The sequence below is a fragment of the Ursus arctos genome, unplaced genomic scaffold (assembly GCF_023065955.2).
Source record: "Ursus arctos isolate Adak ecotype North America unplaced genomic scaffold, UrsArc2.0 scaffold_3, whole genome shotgun sequence".
In the NCBI taxonomy this organism is placed as follows: domain Eukaryota; kingdom Metazoa; phylum Chordata; class Mammalia; order Carnivora; family Ursidae; genus Ursus; species Ursus arctos.
In genome coordinates this window covers 7,754,535-7,772,354 of record NW_026622985.1, presented here as the reverse complement: position 1 = coordinate 7,772,354, position 17,820 = coordinate 7,754,535, and the positions used below count along the sequence as shown (strand labels likewise).

General features: G+C 52.0%; 1 protein-coding gene across 1 annotated transcript in view; it reads right to left on the bottom strand.

Annotated features, from left to right (window-relative positions):
• Window positions 1-17,820, bottom strand: part of PKD1L1 (polycystin 1 like 1, transient receptor potential channel interacting) — a 112,296-nt gene that overhangs the window by 44,509 nt on the left and 49,967 nt on the right. Inside the window, exons 22-30 of the mRNA XM_057304560.1 lie at window positions 17,179-17,299; window positions 14,558-14,669; window positions 11,623-11,818; window positions 10,843-10,899; window positions 5,065-5,277; window positions 3,860-4,102; window positions 2,290-2,400; window positions 2,042-2,196; window positions 783-883 (exon numbers count right to left, since the gene is read on the bottom strand). Coding sequence (XP_057160543.1) covers window positions 783-883; window positions 2,042-2,196; window positions 2,290-2,400; window positions 3,860-4,102; window positions 5,065-5,277; window positions 10,843-10,899; window positions 11,623-11,818; window positions 14,558-14,669; window positions 17,179-17,299 — 1,309 coding nt within the window. The remainder of the gene's footprint in view (window positions 1-782; window positions 884-2,041; window positions 2,197-2,289; window positions 2,401-3,859; window positions 4,103-5,064; window positions 5,278-10,842; window positions 10,900-11,622; window positions 11,819-14,557; window positions 14,670-17,178; window positions 17,300-17,820) is intronic.

Genomic DNA, 17,820 nt, shown 5'->3' with positions numbered 1-17,820 from the left:
TGAATTTGATAACAGATTTGTCCATTTTGAAAAGAAATGAAGTTCTCAGAGTGACTGGCTCTCAGAGGACAAGAGTCACGTCCCACAAAAATGTGGAAACAGGAGACAGGTGCATCAGCCAAAAGCCAATCCTGTCAAGGACCACAGCCTGCAGAATCAGCCGGACCTGCGTGTTTATGCCGTGTGGACCCCCTGAAGCACGCTACCTGTTTCTTGCCTTCGGGGGAGAACAGAGACCCGGTGAGGGCAAGGAGGGGTCCGGGGGCTGCAGGGAGGCCTTCGAGTCACAGCCCCCAGTGCCGGGCAGCAGAGTGGCAAGTGGAGGAGGCAAACACAGGTGCTGGAGAAGCAGCAGCAGAGAGATCTCGGGGGTCAGGGAAGGTCCACCAAATTGGCCAAAATGGAGTGTTGAAGCGGTGCCGAGATGGGCCACCTGCTCTGACGCGGCTTCCGGTCTCCACCACGAGTAGAGAAAGACACCGCTATCCATGCACACCCTCTAACAGCTGTTGTCATTGCATGAACAACTACAAATTATGGGACCAGGGGCACCTGGGTGGTGCAGTCAGTAAGCGTCCGACTCTTGGTTTCAGCTCGGGTCGTGATCGGCTCAGGCCGTGGGATCGAGCCCTGCACTGGGCTCCGTGCTCGCTGCAGCGTCTGCTCTAGAGTCTTTCTCCCTCTCCCTCTCCCTCTGCCCCTCCCTGCTCAAACTCTCTCTCTCAAATAAAGAAATAAAATCTTTAAATAAAAATAAACATGATGGGACCATGTCCACTGACCTCTCAGAGAACCAGCAGGTATGTACACGTGCACCGTCTGCTCACCCCAGACGTAGACCTTTCTCACGAGAAAATCAGAAGGGGTAGGTTTCTCAGAGAACCTAGTGTGGAAAAACAAGGCAAAAGTATCTAGTTCTGTTTTGCTTTTTCCTCCCAAAGACCTTAGTCACAGGATTTTGAGCAAACATCTTTTTGGCGACAAGGACACAGACTGGCACCAAGGGGCTTTCAAGAAGAGCCACGCGACACTGTCTCTCCTTGCTCAGTACGAAACGCGAACGGTCACTGGCGCAGCCTGTGGGAATAGCAGCGCCGCTCTGCGCTCGGGAAGGCAGGCCTGGGGGCGGATGCACTTGCTGGTCCTCGTTACTACTCACTGTACCTGCGAGCAGCCAGAACGGGCAGATGGGGGACAGTGAGCCCAGTGTAGTCACTGAGACCCTGGTGGGAACCAACTGACCTTTTCCCTGTGTGACTTAAGAGATTAAGGGAAAATCCAAAGGGAGAAAAGAGATTTGCTCCAGGTAACGTTTCGGCCCCTGTGGCAGGAGGAGGGTGGAGCCAACGATACACAGCGAGCCCACAGGGCAGGCGGTGTAGACATCTTCCCTGCAGAAGGCCACCTGGCTGAGGGGCCCACCCGAGCAGGGCGGTGGGACAGAGGGAAGCACTGTTAGATGGCCTGAGGGCCCGGCCGGAAGCGAGGAAAGAGGCTCCTACAGAACCCGGGCCCATCCAGAGAGACGACGAACTCTCCGAGCCAGCGGCTCCCGCTGCACGGTCAAGGCAGGATTCCAAGAAACCTTCCCAAGTGGTCATTTATTTAGTGCTCCCTTGCGATTTGTTCGTGAAATGGCCCTACCCAAGCCTCACAAACTCAACATCACTGGAAAGACGGTTCATTTATTGAGTCTCCTCTGACACATCAGTCTGAACCCATTTTTTTCTTAAAAAAAAAATAAATAAAAATAGAATTGTGACCCAGGTCTACACTGGGAGAGAGCAGTGGATTCCGAATGAGGCCACCTGTGTTATCACCGACACTCAGGTGTTTCTTACTCTAACAAGCTTCATGGGCAGGAATCCAATCTCAGGGAAACAAAGCAGGAAGCTTACTCCCCAAGCAGATAACTATGTCCCATAATTTCGTTAGACCACGAGCCTCAGGACTGCGTGGAAAGTGAATTTCATTCCCTGGTTTGCATGAGACCCTCTTGCTGCTATCTGGCTCTGATGGTGGCGGTCCCCCCACAACACACCTTACCAGCACCATGACTGGGAAAGCTCTTGAAACGGGCCTAGAAAATTCTATCCTTATGTGCAGAGATTCCTGGGGGTTTGCAGAATGCCCGAAGAACTGATGAACGTTCACTCTATCCCGCAGCAGCACAAACGTCATCTTATCTACGTTATCCTGTCCCCAAATGGAAAGCAAGGTCAGCAAAGGCAGGAAAAGCTGGCTGGCGCGGGCTGCATGAACGCAAGGCGGCTTGGAAAGACCTCTCACCAGGCCGTCATCCTCCCCGAACTCCACGGTCACGGGCTCCCTCAGCTGCCACCTGCTGATGGGTCTCCTGCTAGAGCAGGTGAACAGGGATGGGGCGACCACCTGGCCGATCTGCGGAGACAAGAGCGCCTAGGAGCAGGGGGGCCAGCAGCGACGCCCCTCCTATGAGTCATGCTGGGCACCTGAGGGTAGGGGGCAGTGTGGAAAAACACGGCTCCTTTAACTGGTTAGACTGACAGGACTGGGGAACACCGTGCACCACTTGGATGATAACTCTCACTCCTAGATAATTTTTAGTCTCTAAAGCAGTTTTGGTTTTTGTTTTTGTTTTTTAATTGGGGGAGGGGCAGAAGGCAAGAGAGAATCCCAAGCAGACTTCCACTGAGTGTGGAGCCCGATGCAGGGCTCGATCTCGTGACCCTGAGATCATGACCTGAGCCAAAATCAGGAGTCAGATACTTAAGAAACTGAGCCACCCAGGTGCCCCAGTGGTTCTGCTGTTTACTTGGGAAGCTCATAGAGAAAGAAAGAGCAGCAGATCGTAGCCAACCAGGAAGGGACAGGAAGGGGTATATAACACGTTTGCTCAGACAACCCGTCTGGGGAGCCACGCCTGAAACTGTCTCTGGTTACGTAAGCGGCACACAAGGCACGTGCTTCATTGTTTGCATAAAAGCTCCCAAAGTCACTAAAATTCCCTGGCTGACATCATTTAATTGATGATTATAATTCACTTAAATCACCAGTGAGCTGTGCCCCTGTTGAATGTTCAAGTGCGACTCTATTTGGGTTATCATGAATCATGTTGTTCTGAATAAAGAAAGCTACACGTCTTGCTTTGAATAACTCTTTTCTCATCTCCTCTGTGGATTCCTGCAAGTGCAGCAGCAGGTCTGGTGTCTGAAGCATCTTGTGAGCACTGCGCAGGGAGCACACGCCTCAGACGCCCGCTCGCTGCACCTCCACAGAGCATAAGTCTCTTTAAAGAGTTGCACTGCTGAGCGCTAAAAAATCACTTGCATTTCTATTTCCTGACTGCTCGTTAGTCTGAATGATTTTCATAGGCTGGTTAACTGTGTCTATTTTCCTAGAAAAATAATAAAAGACCAATGTTTTCTAAGATGAGTGTCTGTCACCCAAAGAAGCTATCCACCATTAATTGGTGCATTCACTCATCAGACCTTGTCAGGTACTTGATCCAGGCTGGGGGGTGTGGAACACACAGAAAATGCCAGGCTCTGTCCCCCCAGCTCCCTGCCATTCCTGGGGTCCTTCAGATAAAATCTTTAAGATTTTATTTATTTACTTGACAGAGAGAAAGAGAGAGGGAGAGCACAAGTAGGGGGAGAGGCAGACGGAGAGGGAGAAGCTGACTCCCCACTGAGCAGGGAGCCTGATGTGGGGCTCGATCCCAGGACCCTGGGGTCATGACCCAAGCTGAAGGCAGATGCTCAACTGACGGAGCCCCCCAGGCGTTCCTACCACCGTGGTCCCTTCTTTGTCATCAAAGCATCACTACTGCACGTTGGGGCTGGTCATTGGAAGGGACTGGTCACTTGCTGTATTGTACCTGACCAGGAGCTCGGCCCCCTGGATACGGGTTCTTCTTGAAGAGCACGAGCTGGCTAATGTAGCACGGGCTCTGCATTTCCGCCCCTGCAGGACCCCGTGCAGCCAGGTCTGCAGGTAAATGCACCTGGACGGAGCCCAGGCTCTGCACACAGCTCTGCAGGTCACGATGAAGAAGCACGTGGAACTCCATGTGCCCAGCGCTGACGTGGAGCTGATTCTCCTCGTTTGCATAGAGGCCATCCTGAAACGGAGCCCAGACAGTCAAACGTTCGCAGTGCAAATGAGCAAGTTATCTGGGATCCGGAACCAGAGGCGAGGCAGCAAACAGTGGGAAAGACGGTTGGGATTCATGGGCCCCAGCAAACATTTTGATATAAAGATATAAATGCCCAATAACAATAAAACACAAACTGTTTTCTTTGGTTTTGACACATCTTCCTGAGATTTCATTTATCTTGCAACAAGTGTGATACTTCTATTCTGCGTCTTGTGGCTTCTTAGCCCATCCAGAAGGAGCCTGAACACCCCGTGCACTTGGCAGTGGACCTCAGCACCGCACTGCAGGGCTCAGTGACGAGAGGTGTTCGGCGTGCAGCAGCTTAATGCATAGTTGTTAATCCTGGTTGCTATTACGAGATGCAGATGGAGCGTTTGTTTATTTTCTGACTTCCCAAATGTAAGGTAAACCAGTAGGTCTGGGCAGGAGGGAGGACAGATGGGTAGGAGAGGAGAGACAGAACCTGTCTATTAACTTACTGCTTCTTAAAAGCTTTGGCCATTTCTTACGGAGAAAAAACCCAGTAAATCCCAATTTCCCATAGTTACTGCAACAGAAAGAAACTTTGGCAGATTTTTCTGTAGTTGATATCAGAGGGCTGCTTTTTACGTTAATGCATGTTAGAAATCCTTTGCATTACTTCACTTTGCTCCTCAAGAAGCAGAACGTGTGTAAAGAAATGCGCCTCCCCAGACACCCCAGAAGGAAATCTCCCGAAGCACGGAAGGATGGAGCAGGAGCAGTGTTTCATGGAAACATGACAAGATTTGCATGAAACGCTTGAAATTCAAACCAAAAATTTCCAAGGACCCCACGACCACCCAGAACAATCACCACAGGACCTCCGGAACCAATTGTATTTTTGGTTTCTAGAAGCAGTTAGCAGACATGATGGCTGTTACTGGTGAAGAGAAAGTCAGGCTTACCAACAAGAGATCCGAGATGACCTTAATCCCCTCCTCTTGTAGGTAGCCTGCATTCCTTGGTTTTTCCTGGTCAGATGCTTCCAAGACCTCAGACACCAGCAGGATGAGCTCAAGCATCGGCCCTTCGTCCACCACGAGCCTCCCAGACAGCAGATTCTGAGACAGGAGCGCCCGGGCAGCTTTGAGGATGAGAACCGCGCTCTTAAAGCTTAACTGCAGGAAGAGAGAAGGCAGAGGGAGAGTCGCCTCTTCTATCACTGCTGGAAATTTAAAAAGTAGCTCCAAGGCTTGAGAGAGCAGGGTTCAAGCCCGATTGGGTGTCTAGTGGATTCTTGGCCAACATCACTGGTGCCAATTTCCTCTCTGGTCTTCAGTTTCCTGACCCATGAAATGACCACAGAAAATAAACGTCTCTAACGGCCATTTATGCTAAGATGCTACTTGGTTAAACCCAACAACCGCTTCTCAAACCCTTCTGAAATGGGCCCCACCGCGTCCTATAGGTATCTGGAGCACACAGACCCAGTTATGGTTCCCAAAGAACCAAGACCTCTCCCTGCAGTGCCCTGACCCTGCGTCTGCTGGCAAAATCCTACTCCTCTCTTTTCCTAAATGCTTAGCAGGGACCATTTCAGACATACATGGAAATAGAATAATACAGTGCTATGACAGGCTCCCTCCCAGCTGTGACCATTACTCATCACAATACATGTTCTGTCCCTCTTTGGACTTCTGTTTGTTTGGGTTTTTTTAAAAGATTTATTTATTTATTTGAGAGAGAGAGTGCACAGCAGGAGGGGTAGAGGCAGAGGGAGAATCTTAAGCAGGTTCCACACCCAGCACGGAGCCCAACGCCGGGCTTGATCCCACGACCCTGAGATCATGACCTGAGCCAAAATCAAGAGTTGGGTGCTTCACCGATGGAGCCCCCAAGGAGCCCCTCCCTCCCTGGACTTCTGAAACAATATTTAAAAGCAAATCTCAGGTATTACTTCTACCTATCAACACGTCAGTATGTATTGCCGACAGGAATACATACCCATGAGGCCACGGTCACCTTGAACAATATAAATCACGATTCTTCCCACTTATCTTTTAAAACCAATTTCAAACATCCGCCAGGCAAAGTTCTCCGCACCAGCACCTTTCTGGAACATTCTGTCACCCTCCTCATTACAGGACCTGGCACGTTAACTGAAGCCTATGTGTTCCCACATGTAGCCTCGATCACCAGTGCCCGAAAGACAGGACTCAACGATCTCCTGCTTTGTGCCTCAGCAGCTCCCGGAATCGCTGATAAATGCACACCGATGAGACGGAATTAAGATCCCACTTCCTGGCAGTCATCTTGTTTAACCGAGACGGTAATGTTTTGGAAATACTTCCTGAAATGAAACTCTGCTCGCCAGCAGTAAAATTAAACTAGCCTGGAAATAACACTGACAAGGCTACTAAGGGCCCGTACCCGAAGTGACTTATCATCAAAATGGAAAGCATAATCTCTTACTTGCTTACCTGAACTCAAACAAACGCTTTAAGGAATACATCATGGCCACTTTCACACTGGATGTTTTCCACCCAAGCGATCGGAAATGGTTTCTATAAATGACAGGCATGCTCAGGTTTGTGCAGCCCTGAGCCAAGGATCGTGGCTGACCCTGGGGCGTGCAGACACGTGAGGGAGACCGATGCCGAGGGGTCTGGCTTCTAGCAGGCTCAGCCTCCTGACCCAGCGGGGGGTAATTCCATCCCCGGGAGCCTGGAGCCCAGGAGTGACCTTGGGACCGGTCCTCCCGGGGGACTTGATGGGTGAGGGGTGGCACCTCCAGGCAACATCGTCCACAAGTGGTGCCCCTTCTTCACGCCCTCCTCCAGCCCGGAAGCCAGAAGGGAGGTGCTGGGAGCACAAAAGGAGCCGCGTCCTTGCGTTGCCCCAGAAAGCCCTCCAGCTGAACACCTGCATGTGTGAGGGGGACAGACTTGGGTTGGATCGGGTCGCTGACATGCCAGAGCTGGTTCATTATTGACCCAATCCAGTCTGAGGGAGCAGACAGACATGCAGAAAGGAACCGTGTGTCACAGGTGCTACAGGGCCCGGTCTCAGTCATGAGCGGGTTTGTCCAGAGAAAGGAGACTCTGGCTAATGGGCTCTGGAGTCCACAGAGAAGGGAACATTTGAACCTCGCCTGGAGGAGAAAATAATGCTAGTACTAGTAGGAGCACTCCGGGTTGAGGGAGAGCATTCTGTCTCGGGGATACAGGGATGTTCAGCGACAGGAGCATGGCAAGCGGCCATGGGGAAGGTGCAAGGTGACGACAAAGGAACCGCAGACAGGTCAAGTGCAACGGTGAGACACGGGAGAACTGATGTCCTCAAGCTGCTGGGAAGCCAGCAATGCTTTAAAGGCAGCAAGGGTCACCAGCTAATGTGTCTGCTCTGAGGACGGCTCCAGCACTCACACAGGGATGTGTCACCGCTGGTGGCCGGCCTTCCAGCCCAGGTGTGGCCGCTGTCGTGGAGCAGTTTGAGGTGGTGAGGATGGGAGTCGGGCAGGAGGGAGGGGAACAGGGTGACAGGGCTGTCCACGTCGTCACTCATTCCCTCTGTCTGAAGGGCTGGGTTGGCATCGCTGCCGTGGTTATGGGGTGCACAGGAATGGAAGGGCCCTGCGTGCATGGGGGGGTGCTCCGACGAGGGAGGGGAGGCAACAGGGAAGTGATAAGGCAGCTGACAGCTGAGAAGGTCCTGAAGTCGCTAAGCAGGAGCAGAGGGTGACTGCAGACCGCGGGTCAGGAGCTTCTCCACAGGGTGACAGGTAAGCACGTGCGCTGAGTGAAGGGAAAGCTCTCTGTCGTTGAGGGGCCGTGAATAGGGCAGGGAGGGACGCCTGCGGGCTGCCCGGGGTGCAGGGAACAGTCAGGGGAAGACGGCAAGGGCAGGAGCCCACTCAGCGAGCTGTCTGGGTCTGACCTCACAAGCCGGGAGAAGCCACATGAGGGTTAGAGCCGTGGGGTGGTGTTCGTGGATTCAGGCTGAGAAACTGCCTTTGCTGCTGCTTGTGACAGTCAGAGAGGCAGGGAGCACAGTCAGGCAGGGAGCTCAGTCAGAGGCAGGAAGCACAGTCAGGAGGCAGGGAGCACAGTCGGGGGGCAGGGTGCACAGTCAGAGAGGCAAGGAGCACAGCTGGGGAGGCAGGGAGCACAGTCAGAAGAGCAGGGAGCACTATCAGAGGGGCAGGGAGCACAGTCAGAGGGGCAGGGAGCACAGCTGGGGAGGCAGGGAGCACAGTCAGAGGAGCAGGGAGCACAGTCAGAGGGGCAGGGAGCACTGTCAGAGGGGCAGGGAGCACAATCAGAGGGCAGGGAGCACAGTTGGAGGGCAAGGAGCAGTCGGGGGAAAGGGAGCACAGCCGGGGGTACAGGGAGCACAGTCGGGGGGCAGGGAGCACAGTCGGGGAGGCAGGGAGCACAGTTGGACACAGACAGCCTGTGTGGAATGAGAAAGGTCATCTGCTTGGATTGGGGTGAACGGCGCAGAAGGAACAGAGGTAGGAAGTTTCCAGGTATGTTTCTGAGGAAGAACTGACCAGACTTTACTCACAGGGACAGAGGAGGATGAGGGGGCTTCTTTGGCGGCCCCTGGGCTTGGCTGACATGGGGAGGGAGAGGTGCTGCCGCCCTGAGCAGGGAAAGTAGGGGATGACAGGGAGGAAGGGGATGGGGCAAGGGGAAGGGGAGGAGGATGGGGGAGCACGGACACCAGACACCAGCACACGGGACCAGCGGATGGTTGTACAGATGAGGCTGCAGCTCCGGGTATAGGGCGGGGGTGGAGACCACAGTGCAGCGTCGCCGTCACTTGGATTGAACGGAAAAGGCTGTGATGAGACCCCCTCCCAGAGAGAAAGTGCAGAGAGTAGGGCCAGGGACATAGCCCTCAGGCACCCACCAAGCAAAGGAGAAGGGAGGAGCCCACCGCAGCCACAGGTAAAGAGGCTGTCCCCAGCGGGGGGGGGGGGGGGGTAGTCCTGATAGGGCAGACTGGGCAGCAGGGGAGTTTGCAGGTGCTGGGACAGGAGCAGGCTCCGTGTGGTGGTGGGGACGAAGGCCAGATCCCAACATGCACCTGCACCACAGCAAGAGGAAAGCCCACTTTCTGCAGGTTCTGTTCTGAAAAGGGGCACAGAAATGGGGTGGCATCAGAGGGACTGTCAATAAGTGACCTTTTGACAAAGCTGGGGACCGTCCCGCAGAGAGGGAGAAATGGAAAAAGCAGCAAAGAGCTCAAGAGTGGGAGCCAGAGATTTGAGAAGAAAGAAGGGGTGCAAAAATCTATAAAGAACTTACAATACTGAACACCCAAAATACAAATGATCCAGTTAAAAAATGGGCAGAAGAGAGGTGCCTGGGTAGCTCAGTCAGTTAAGCATCTAACTCTTGGTTTCTGCTCAGCTCATGATCTCAGGGTTGTGAGATTGAGGCCCATGTCAGGCTCAACGCTCAGTGGGGGGGCAGGGGGGGTCTGCTCGAGATTCTCCTTCCCTCTCCCCCGCGCTCTCTCTCTCTAAAAAAAAAAAAAAAAAAAAAAAAAGGAAGAAGAGACATGAACGGACTTTTTTCCAAAGAAGACATCCAGAGGGCCAACAGACACGTGAAAAGATGCTCCATATCACTCAGCATCAGGGAAATGCAAATCAAAATAACAATGAGACACCACCTCACACCTGTCAGAATGGCTAAAATTAACACGAGAAACAACAGGTGTTGGCAAGGATGCAGAGAAAGGGGGACCTCTTACACTGTGGGTGGGAATGCAAACTGGTGCAGCCACCCTGGAAGACAGTATAGAGGTTCCTCAAAAAATCACAACTAGAAATACACTACAATCCAGCAATCACACTACTAGGTATTTACCCGAAGGACACGAAAATACTGATTCGAAGGGGCACCTGCACCCCGCTGTTCATAGCAGCAATATCGACAATAGCCAAACTATGGAAACAGCCCAGTGTCCATCGACTGATGCATGGACAAAGAAGAGGTGGTGCATATACACAATGGAATATTACTCAGCCATCAAACAGAATGAAATCTTGCCATTTGCAGCAACATGGATGGAACTAGAGAGTATTATGCTAAGCGAAATAAGTCAGAGAAAGACAAATACCATATAATTTCACTCATATGTGGAATTTAAGAAACAAATCAAATAAGCAAAGGGGAAAAAAAGAGAGGCAAACGCAGCACAGACTCTTGACTCTAGAGAGCACACTGCTGGTGACCAGAGGGGAGGGAGATGGGCGAGTCGGGGAAACGGGATGGGGATGAAGGCGTGCACCTGTCGTGATGAGCACAGGGTGAGGTAGGGAAGTGTTCAATCACTATATTGTACACCTGGACTGATATTACACTGTATGCTAACTGACTGGAATTTAAATAACAACTTGAAAACAAAGAAAGAAGGGCTGAGCTGGAAAACCCGCTACCCGGATTAAGAACAGACAGCGATGCCCTTACCAGAAGTATCTACAGCACGGATGATACTGTCAGAATCCGTTTCTACTTTGAGGTTTCTAATTTCTGTATTAGGGAAGAAGTTCCTCCCCAGTGATTTGGGATGGGCAATGCTATTCAAGTGAATTCTCAGGGCAAGTTCCATTTCTAATTTAAGCATCAAAACGTAACCCTGCACTGTAGGTTCTTTGAGAACTGATCGAGTCCTCCCAATTAAGAAAGAAAAAAAAGGCAGGAGAATACATGGAAAGACACAGCACTCACCTTATGAGGGAAGCGTAGGAGGTCCCTCAACATGAGAACGGAATCGTTCATTTCTTGCTAACCCGGAGAAACAAGCAAACACAAGAGGGAAAAGTTAGTTATGGAGTTCAAAGCTGCCTCGTTCGCAGCGTGCTCCTGAAGACAGAGTGGGTCCTGGTTTCTGAGCTAAGAGACGGGGGAGGGACCGAACCCCTTGACCCGCATTGCCTACTAGGGCCCTGTGTCATCTGGGCGTCCACTGGCCACTGGCCTCCCGCAGCCCAGCGGGAGTGTGACCGGAGGGGAGAGAGAAGAGGACAGAGCTCAGGAAATTCTGGAAAAGGCTGAGAGGCATCACGGAGAGAGAAACAGTATGGGTTTGAGCATCATCAGGGACGTGAGGCATGCTCTGAGATGCGAGTGCTCTCTGGTGGCGATTGGGGGCAGGAGGACAGTGACATCTGAATACATGCTCATTTCCTTAGAAGCTGCATGTCATCACACACTTAACGCTGTCATCCCACTGTGGGCGAGGTAAAGGCAGATGGGATTCGCAGCACTTAGAGAAACGTGAGCAGAATGATCTGCGTGATATTGCTGTGCACGGTCTCACTTTTATGAACCAACGGCATTTGTGAAAGTAGGAGCAGACGAGTGAGGCCACGCCGGCTGGCCGTCCTGCTCCCATTACTTGACTGTGTTTCACAAGCAAGGCGGCTGGCTGGTGAGCCAGCCAGTCAGAGGCCCTGCCACGTAGACGCCGACCTACAGGCACCGAGCCCGCCCTGCTCCGGCCCGTACCTGATCTGCGGAAGGCAGTCTGCTCGCGGAAGAGATCAGCGCATCCTGTATTCGTGACCATTGGCCACACGAGGGACTTCGGTCCTCTGCAGCCCAACGAGTCAGGACCCTGGTCGTCATGGTGATATAGTTCCTGATCTCTGTGTAACTGCCCATCAGCTGAAGGGTGGAGAGGTGCTTCAGGCTGGAGTTATAGCTGCAGGAAATCCAAGAGTTACCAGGATTGCTCCCACACACGGTGAACCTTTCCAGCCTGCTTACCAGCAGAGGAGGGGTACTTGCTATGGAAAGCTTTGTGGGTGGGTCGGGACAGATGGGACAGACAGGGGATGGCTCAGAGGATAGATGGTCTGTGCAAGAGAAACTCAAAAAAGACACAGTGAGGCAGACCATCAGAATTCCATAAAACCCTTGATCAGAGCTGAGATGGGCAGAGCCGCCAAGCAGAATGACAGAGACACTTCATGGCAAGCGAGGGAGGACAGGGCAGAGTCGCTGTGGCTACCGTGGGCTGGAGGTTCGCAAGGATCCAAACCCACAACCACAGCACGGGGCACACTCAGACTGTACTTGGACACTACGTCATGATCATGGACCATGCACCATGGCCAAGTGGGGTTTGTGCCAGGAATGCAAGAGGAGCTCCAGTATGAAAATCAGTCAAGGTAATTACCATAATAATGGACAAAACTCACACAGTCATCTCAATAGTTCTAGCAAAGCACTGACAAAATCCAATACCCTTTCATGATAGAAATACCCCAAATCTAGGACTACGAGGGAACTTCTTCACCTCAAAAAATACATCGATGGAGAACCTACAGCTAACATCACCCTTAGTAGTGAAAGACGGAATGCTTTCCAGCCTAGATTGGAAGCAAGTCCAGAATATGCACACTTGCCACCTCTACTCACCATTGAACTAGAAGAGTCTCACCAGGGCAATTGAGCCAGAAAAAAAAAAGTTATCCAGATTGGAAAGGAAGGAGTAAAACTCTTTTGTAGATGGCATGCTCTTCCACATGGAAAAACCCCAAAGAATGCACTAAGAAGCTAATGGAACAAATAAATGAGTTTAGCAAGGCTGTAGGATACAAGACCAATCACAGAAACATTAATTGTGTATCTGCACACTAGCAATAAGAATCCAAAAACCGAATTTAAGCAAACAACTCAATTTATAATAGCACTAAAAAGAATAAAATGCTTGTAATTAGACTTAGCCAAAAGTTCAATACCTGTACCCTGGAACCTAGAAACATTGCCGAAAGAAATTAAAATCTAAATAAAGACAAAACGTTGTTCGTAGGTCGTTAGACTTCATATTCTCAAGAGGACGATATTCTCAAAGTGATTGACAGACTCAATGCAATCCCTATCAAAATCCCACGTGGGTTTTTGCCAAAATTGACAAAATAATAACCAGGAGATCCAGAATAACCAAAACCATCTTGAAAAAAGAACAAAGTTAGTGGGTTCATGCTTCCCAATTTCAGATTTCACTACGAAGCTACAGTAATTAAGACAGTGTGGTACTGACATGAAGTCACACACAGATGAAGGGAGTAGAACTGAGACTCCGTAGCATTTATGGTCAATTGACTTTTGACAAAGGGACTAAGACAATTTCATGGGGGAAAGATTGACCTTTTCAACACACGGTGCTGGACAGCTCCCTGAGGAAAAATGAACTTGGAGCCTTACCTCACACCACACACACACGTTAGCCAAAGCGGATCACAGAGCTCAGTGTGAGAGCAAAAACTAGAAATCTCCTAGAAGAAACACAGCAGTAAATTCTATCGATACACCAAGAAATAAAAGAGAAAATTAGTCTGTTGGATTTCATCAAAATTACACACTTCTGTGCTTCAAAGGACACCACGTGGAAGAGAAAATACAAACCACAGAGTGGGGAGAAATATTAACAAATCGTGTCTCTGACAAGGGACATGCGCCCAGAATATGTGAAGAGCTCCTACAACTTAATCAGAAAAAGACAACCCAATTTTTAAACACGCTACATGAACAGACATTTCTCGAAGCTAGATGTGTGCAAGCTCTCCGCCTTTAGTCATGAGGGAAATGCAAATCCGAGGCACAGCACACACTATTTCAGCAGCACTGGGATGCTGGCATGAAAAAGAGATAGTAGCAGTGTGGTATAGATGGGGACAAACTCGGGCCCTGTGGGAATGGTGCAGCCACTCTGGAAAACAGACTGGCTGCTTTCCCCACATGAAACGCATGGGGTGACCCTGGGAGCCAGTAGCTCCACCCTTAGGTATCTTCCCAAAACCAAAGAAAACACATGTCCACACCTCTGTTCCTAACAGCGTTATTCCTAATAGTCCGAAGTGGAAACACGTCACACGTCTGCCAGCTGATGGACAACAGCTCGTGGCGGATCCACAACAGAGTATCACAGGAGGGATTGGGCTTGTGACGGCACCATGACATGGATGGAACTCAAAGACACCACAGCTGGCGAGAGGGGCCGGCACAAAGGAGCACACAGGCTGTGACCTGTTTGCATACATGTCCAGCACCGGCCCATCTGTGGACGGGAGGTAGACTAGCAGCCGTCTGGGGCTGTGGGAGGAAGCTGCATGGTGGGGGAAGGAAAGTGACAGCTAAGGAGCCCACGGGTTTAGGGGACAATGGAAATGCTCAAACACTGGGGCTCAGGATGCGGGTGCACAGCTCTGTAAGCGTCCTGAAGCCAAGGGACCCATGGTGCACAGATGGTGGCCCAGGACGCCCCTGAGTGCACACGCCGCGCAGATGGGAGTTAGGATTGTGGAGGCAGAGCCCTGCTGTCTCTTTGGCTCATCCCGAGAAGATGGGTCCCTGGGAGCCACCGTGTACCCTGCCTATGGCTGACTCCAGAGGAGACACAGGCAGGTGTTAGGGTGTCTCTGTGTGGCTTACTCACGTGTCCTCGTCCAGGCAGAGATTCCCGTGGAAACGGGGCAGCACGGTCACTGTCACGGCGCACGGTGGCACCTGGGAGCCTGTGCCATCTGTGATCTCAGTGGACACTGTGACTGGAAGGGAACGTGGCAAAGGAGGGTCATGGTGGAGAGCAGCACCTTGGGAGCCAGATTCTCTGCGGGGCAGACCTATGTGCCCAGGACGGTGACATCACATCACAGCAAGGCTCGAGCTCTGAGCGCAAGGCTGCCCCATCCTTGTGGCGAGGTCAGCATTCCAACAGCAAGTACCACATGGAGGTCCAGGGCACTGAGCCCCAGAGGCCCCGGGAGAGAGGAGCGGTCTAAGGGTGGAACAGCAGAAGTGGCCGCCACGGGCCACGGGAGCCAGGAAGTGCTCCACTCACTCACTCGTCTGACCTGCAGGCCCCTTGCACCAGCGGCAGCAGGATGCCACGGGAAACTGGGGCCGTGGGACACCCGAGAATGAAACCCACACTCGGCAACAGAGGATCAAAGGTTGGATAACATTTTAAGCAGCTCCTCAGTGACGTACAGAAGCAGGGCAGGTGTAGAGACAGGCAGAGAAGGGAAGTCCGCGTGCGGCCCCAGAAGCGTGGCAGCAAATGGCTTTGCTGGGGCCTCAGGGTGCAGGCCTGTGATGCAGGCCCAGGGTTTTGGGGGCTGAGACATGCAGATGATGCTGCCCGTGGAGGCCGCAGGACCAGCCGCAGGAACCACGCAGAAGGCAGACCAGAGGCATGCCAGGGGCGTGAAAGCATTCTCAACCCGCAACACAAAGCCAAGGATTTGGGACTTAATTTTGAAGGTCGGTGCTTTTCCCCATGTGGCCCCTGGATGCCAGGCCATCCAATCACCAGGACAAGTGAATGCTGGGCTCCACCCTCTCCTCCCAGGATTCTGAGCTGGTAGGAGAAGGTGGGTCCCCATTCCAGCTGCGAGACAGCTACAGTTTAGCAAGTACGGTGGGGATTCCACCGCAGATAACATGGGTCCTCCGGCTGGAGGCAGAGAGCAGAAGAGAGCCACAGAGTTCAGGCCAGACTCCAAGCTGACACTGAGTCTGTGGAACCTTCACGCAAGAGACAGGACAGGATAGGATCTGGTACCTACTGCACTGTGTTTATTCTGCTTGCATTCACCCTCCTGTGAAGCTGGAAGTCGGATACGCATCGGCATCCATCATCCTGGTGTTGACCATTGTAATGCCTCGTACACACTTTGGGAATGGACTCAGTGACATTACTCACCCTGACACTGCTCGGCGACCGTGGCCTGAAATTTGGGTCTACAAATTCATGCTAAGAAACCCTTTCGTCCAACATGGAACTGAGGCCCTGCCCCCGATGTCCTATGTGGGCATCTGCCCAGCCCCGTGGTCTGCAGGCCCCCGAGGACGGGGTCCCACACAGCCCTGCAGGCAGGCATCTGGGGAGGGGCCCTGACAGGTCTGAACCACTAGCAGGGCTTCATACCCAATGCCAGGAAGTGGCGGAGCCTGGGGGCGGGGGGCAAGCATCCGTTTGGAGGAAAGTTTCCAGGAGACAGAGGGCCATGCAGCTTCATTCTGGAGGAATTTATGACACAGGCCCAGGAAAACCACCTCCGTCCGTCCATCCAACCAACGTGCACCGCGCTCATCGTGACCCAGAGCCGAAGCGCCCATCCTCACCGACCCCGGCGTCTGGCTCGGAACGCCTTTGCTCCGCGTCTCTGACCTGACGCCGGAGCAGTGCACACGTTTCTAACTGGGGTCAGGCAAGGTTTCATGAAAAAGAGAGCTTTCTGGCTGGGCTTCGAGAAGAGAGGTTTAAGAAAACCAAGAGGATGAGCGAGTTCAGACCTCAGGCAGAAATAATCTCACCTGGCCAGCTCAAAGAAAGTTCTAGATCAGCGACTCCAGGGGTTTATTGAGCAGGAGGGGGTTCTACAGATGGGGCCATTTTCCTGAACGGCTGTGTCTCTAACGGGCTCAGGGCAGGCAGGCCCCCGGGGCCGGGAGGTTGTCAGCACGGTAGAGCCGATTTTGTTCTGAGAACGACACATCCTAACTCTGCATCCCTTTACCCCAGCCTTTCCTTCATGGTGGAAGCCCCTCGAGTTGGCTCTGTTGACAACCAATGCAGGTTTCACCAGATACCACAAACTTCCTTAGCAGATAAGGGACAGCTTGGTCTCAACATTTAATTCATAAATACAGGATGTGCTTTGGCATTTTGGCATTTACATTATGTTTCAGTTGTAATTTAAGATCTCAGTTGGTGAAGCATCTGCCTTGGGCTCAGGTCATGATCTCAGGTCCTTGGATCAGCCCCCGTGTGGTGTAGGGCTCTCTGCTCAGCGGGGAATCTGCTTCTCCCTCTCCCTCTGCCCCTCCCCCCTGCTCATGCACGCTCTCTCTCAAATAAATAAAAATCTTTTCAAAAAAATTAAAAGTAGGTAATCCACCTAATCTAAAAAGCATGACACTTTTTGAAATGAACAGATAAAAATTCTATTTTCTAGATACACAGTTTTAACATTGTCTAGTTTTTGGAAGCCGGGGGGGAAAGGTTTAGAACCATGAGCATAGCCAGCCACCCAAACCCACAGCTTGACTTACCTTCATAGCCGTCCAAGGGCTCGCCGGCTGGCAGCGCAGAGTAGTACTGGCTGTCTCTGCCATGGTGCAGAGTGCGTTTGGAGGCCTTTCCTATCCGATAACTAAATTTGTAACGAAAGTCCTAGGATCCGTTCCACGTGGAGCAAAAAACAGTGTATAGATAAACTGTGAATTACATCCCCAGTGAATACACACGCCTGCATCTTTCACTCTACCCAAGAGCGTCCTGTACAGACAGGCTGGGGTAGGTACTGACTTCCTCTCCCCGAATGCGCACACGTGTGGCGGGACCTCCCCCCACCAGGGCCCCTCACCCAGAGCCAAGAGAATCCTGCATCTGTCACTCAGGGTTGTGTGCTCTCCGGAGCTGGGAACTCCCCAAAGCCACAGAGACACAGATCTCTGAACCTCCTCGGGGAGAAGGGGATAAAACAGAAGGGGGATGGGAGAGAGGGGCACTCATGTGAATTGCTCTATAGCTCTTGGTGTCAGAACAGGGCATTTGAAGAGAGAAAGCAAAAAACAGACCCTTCACTACAGGGAACATACTGAAGGGCACCAGAGGGGAGGTGCATGGGGGATGGGGAAACAGGTGATGGGGATGTAGGCGTGCACCTGTCATGATGAGCACAGGGTGATGGG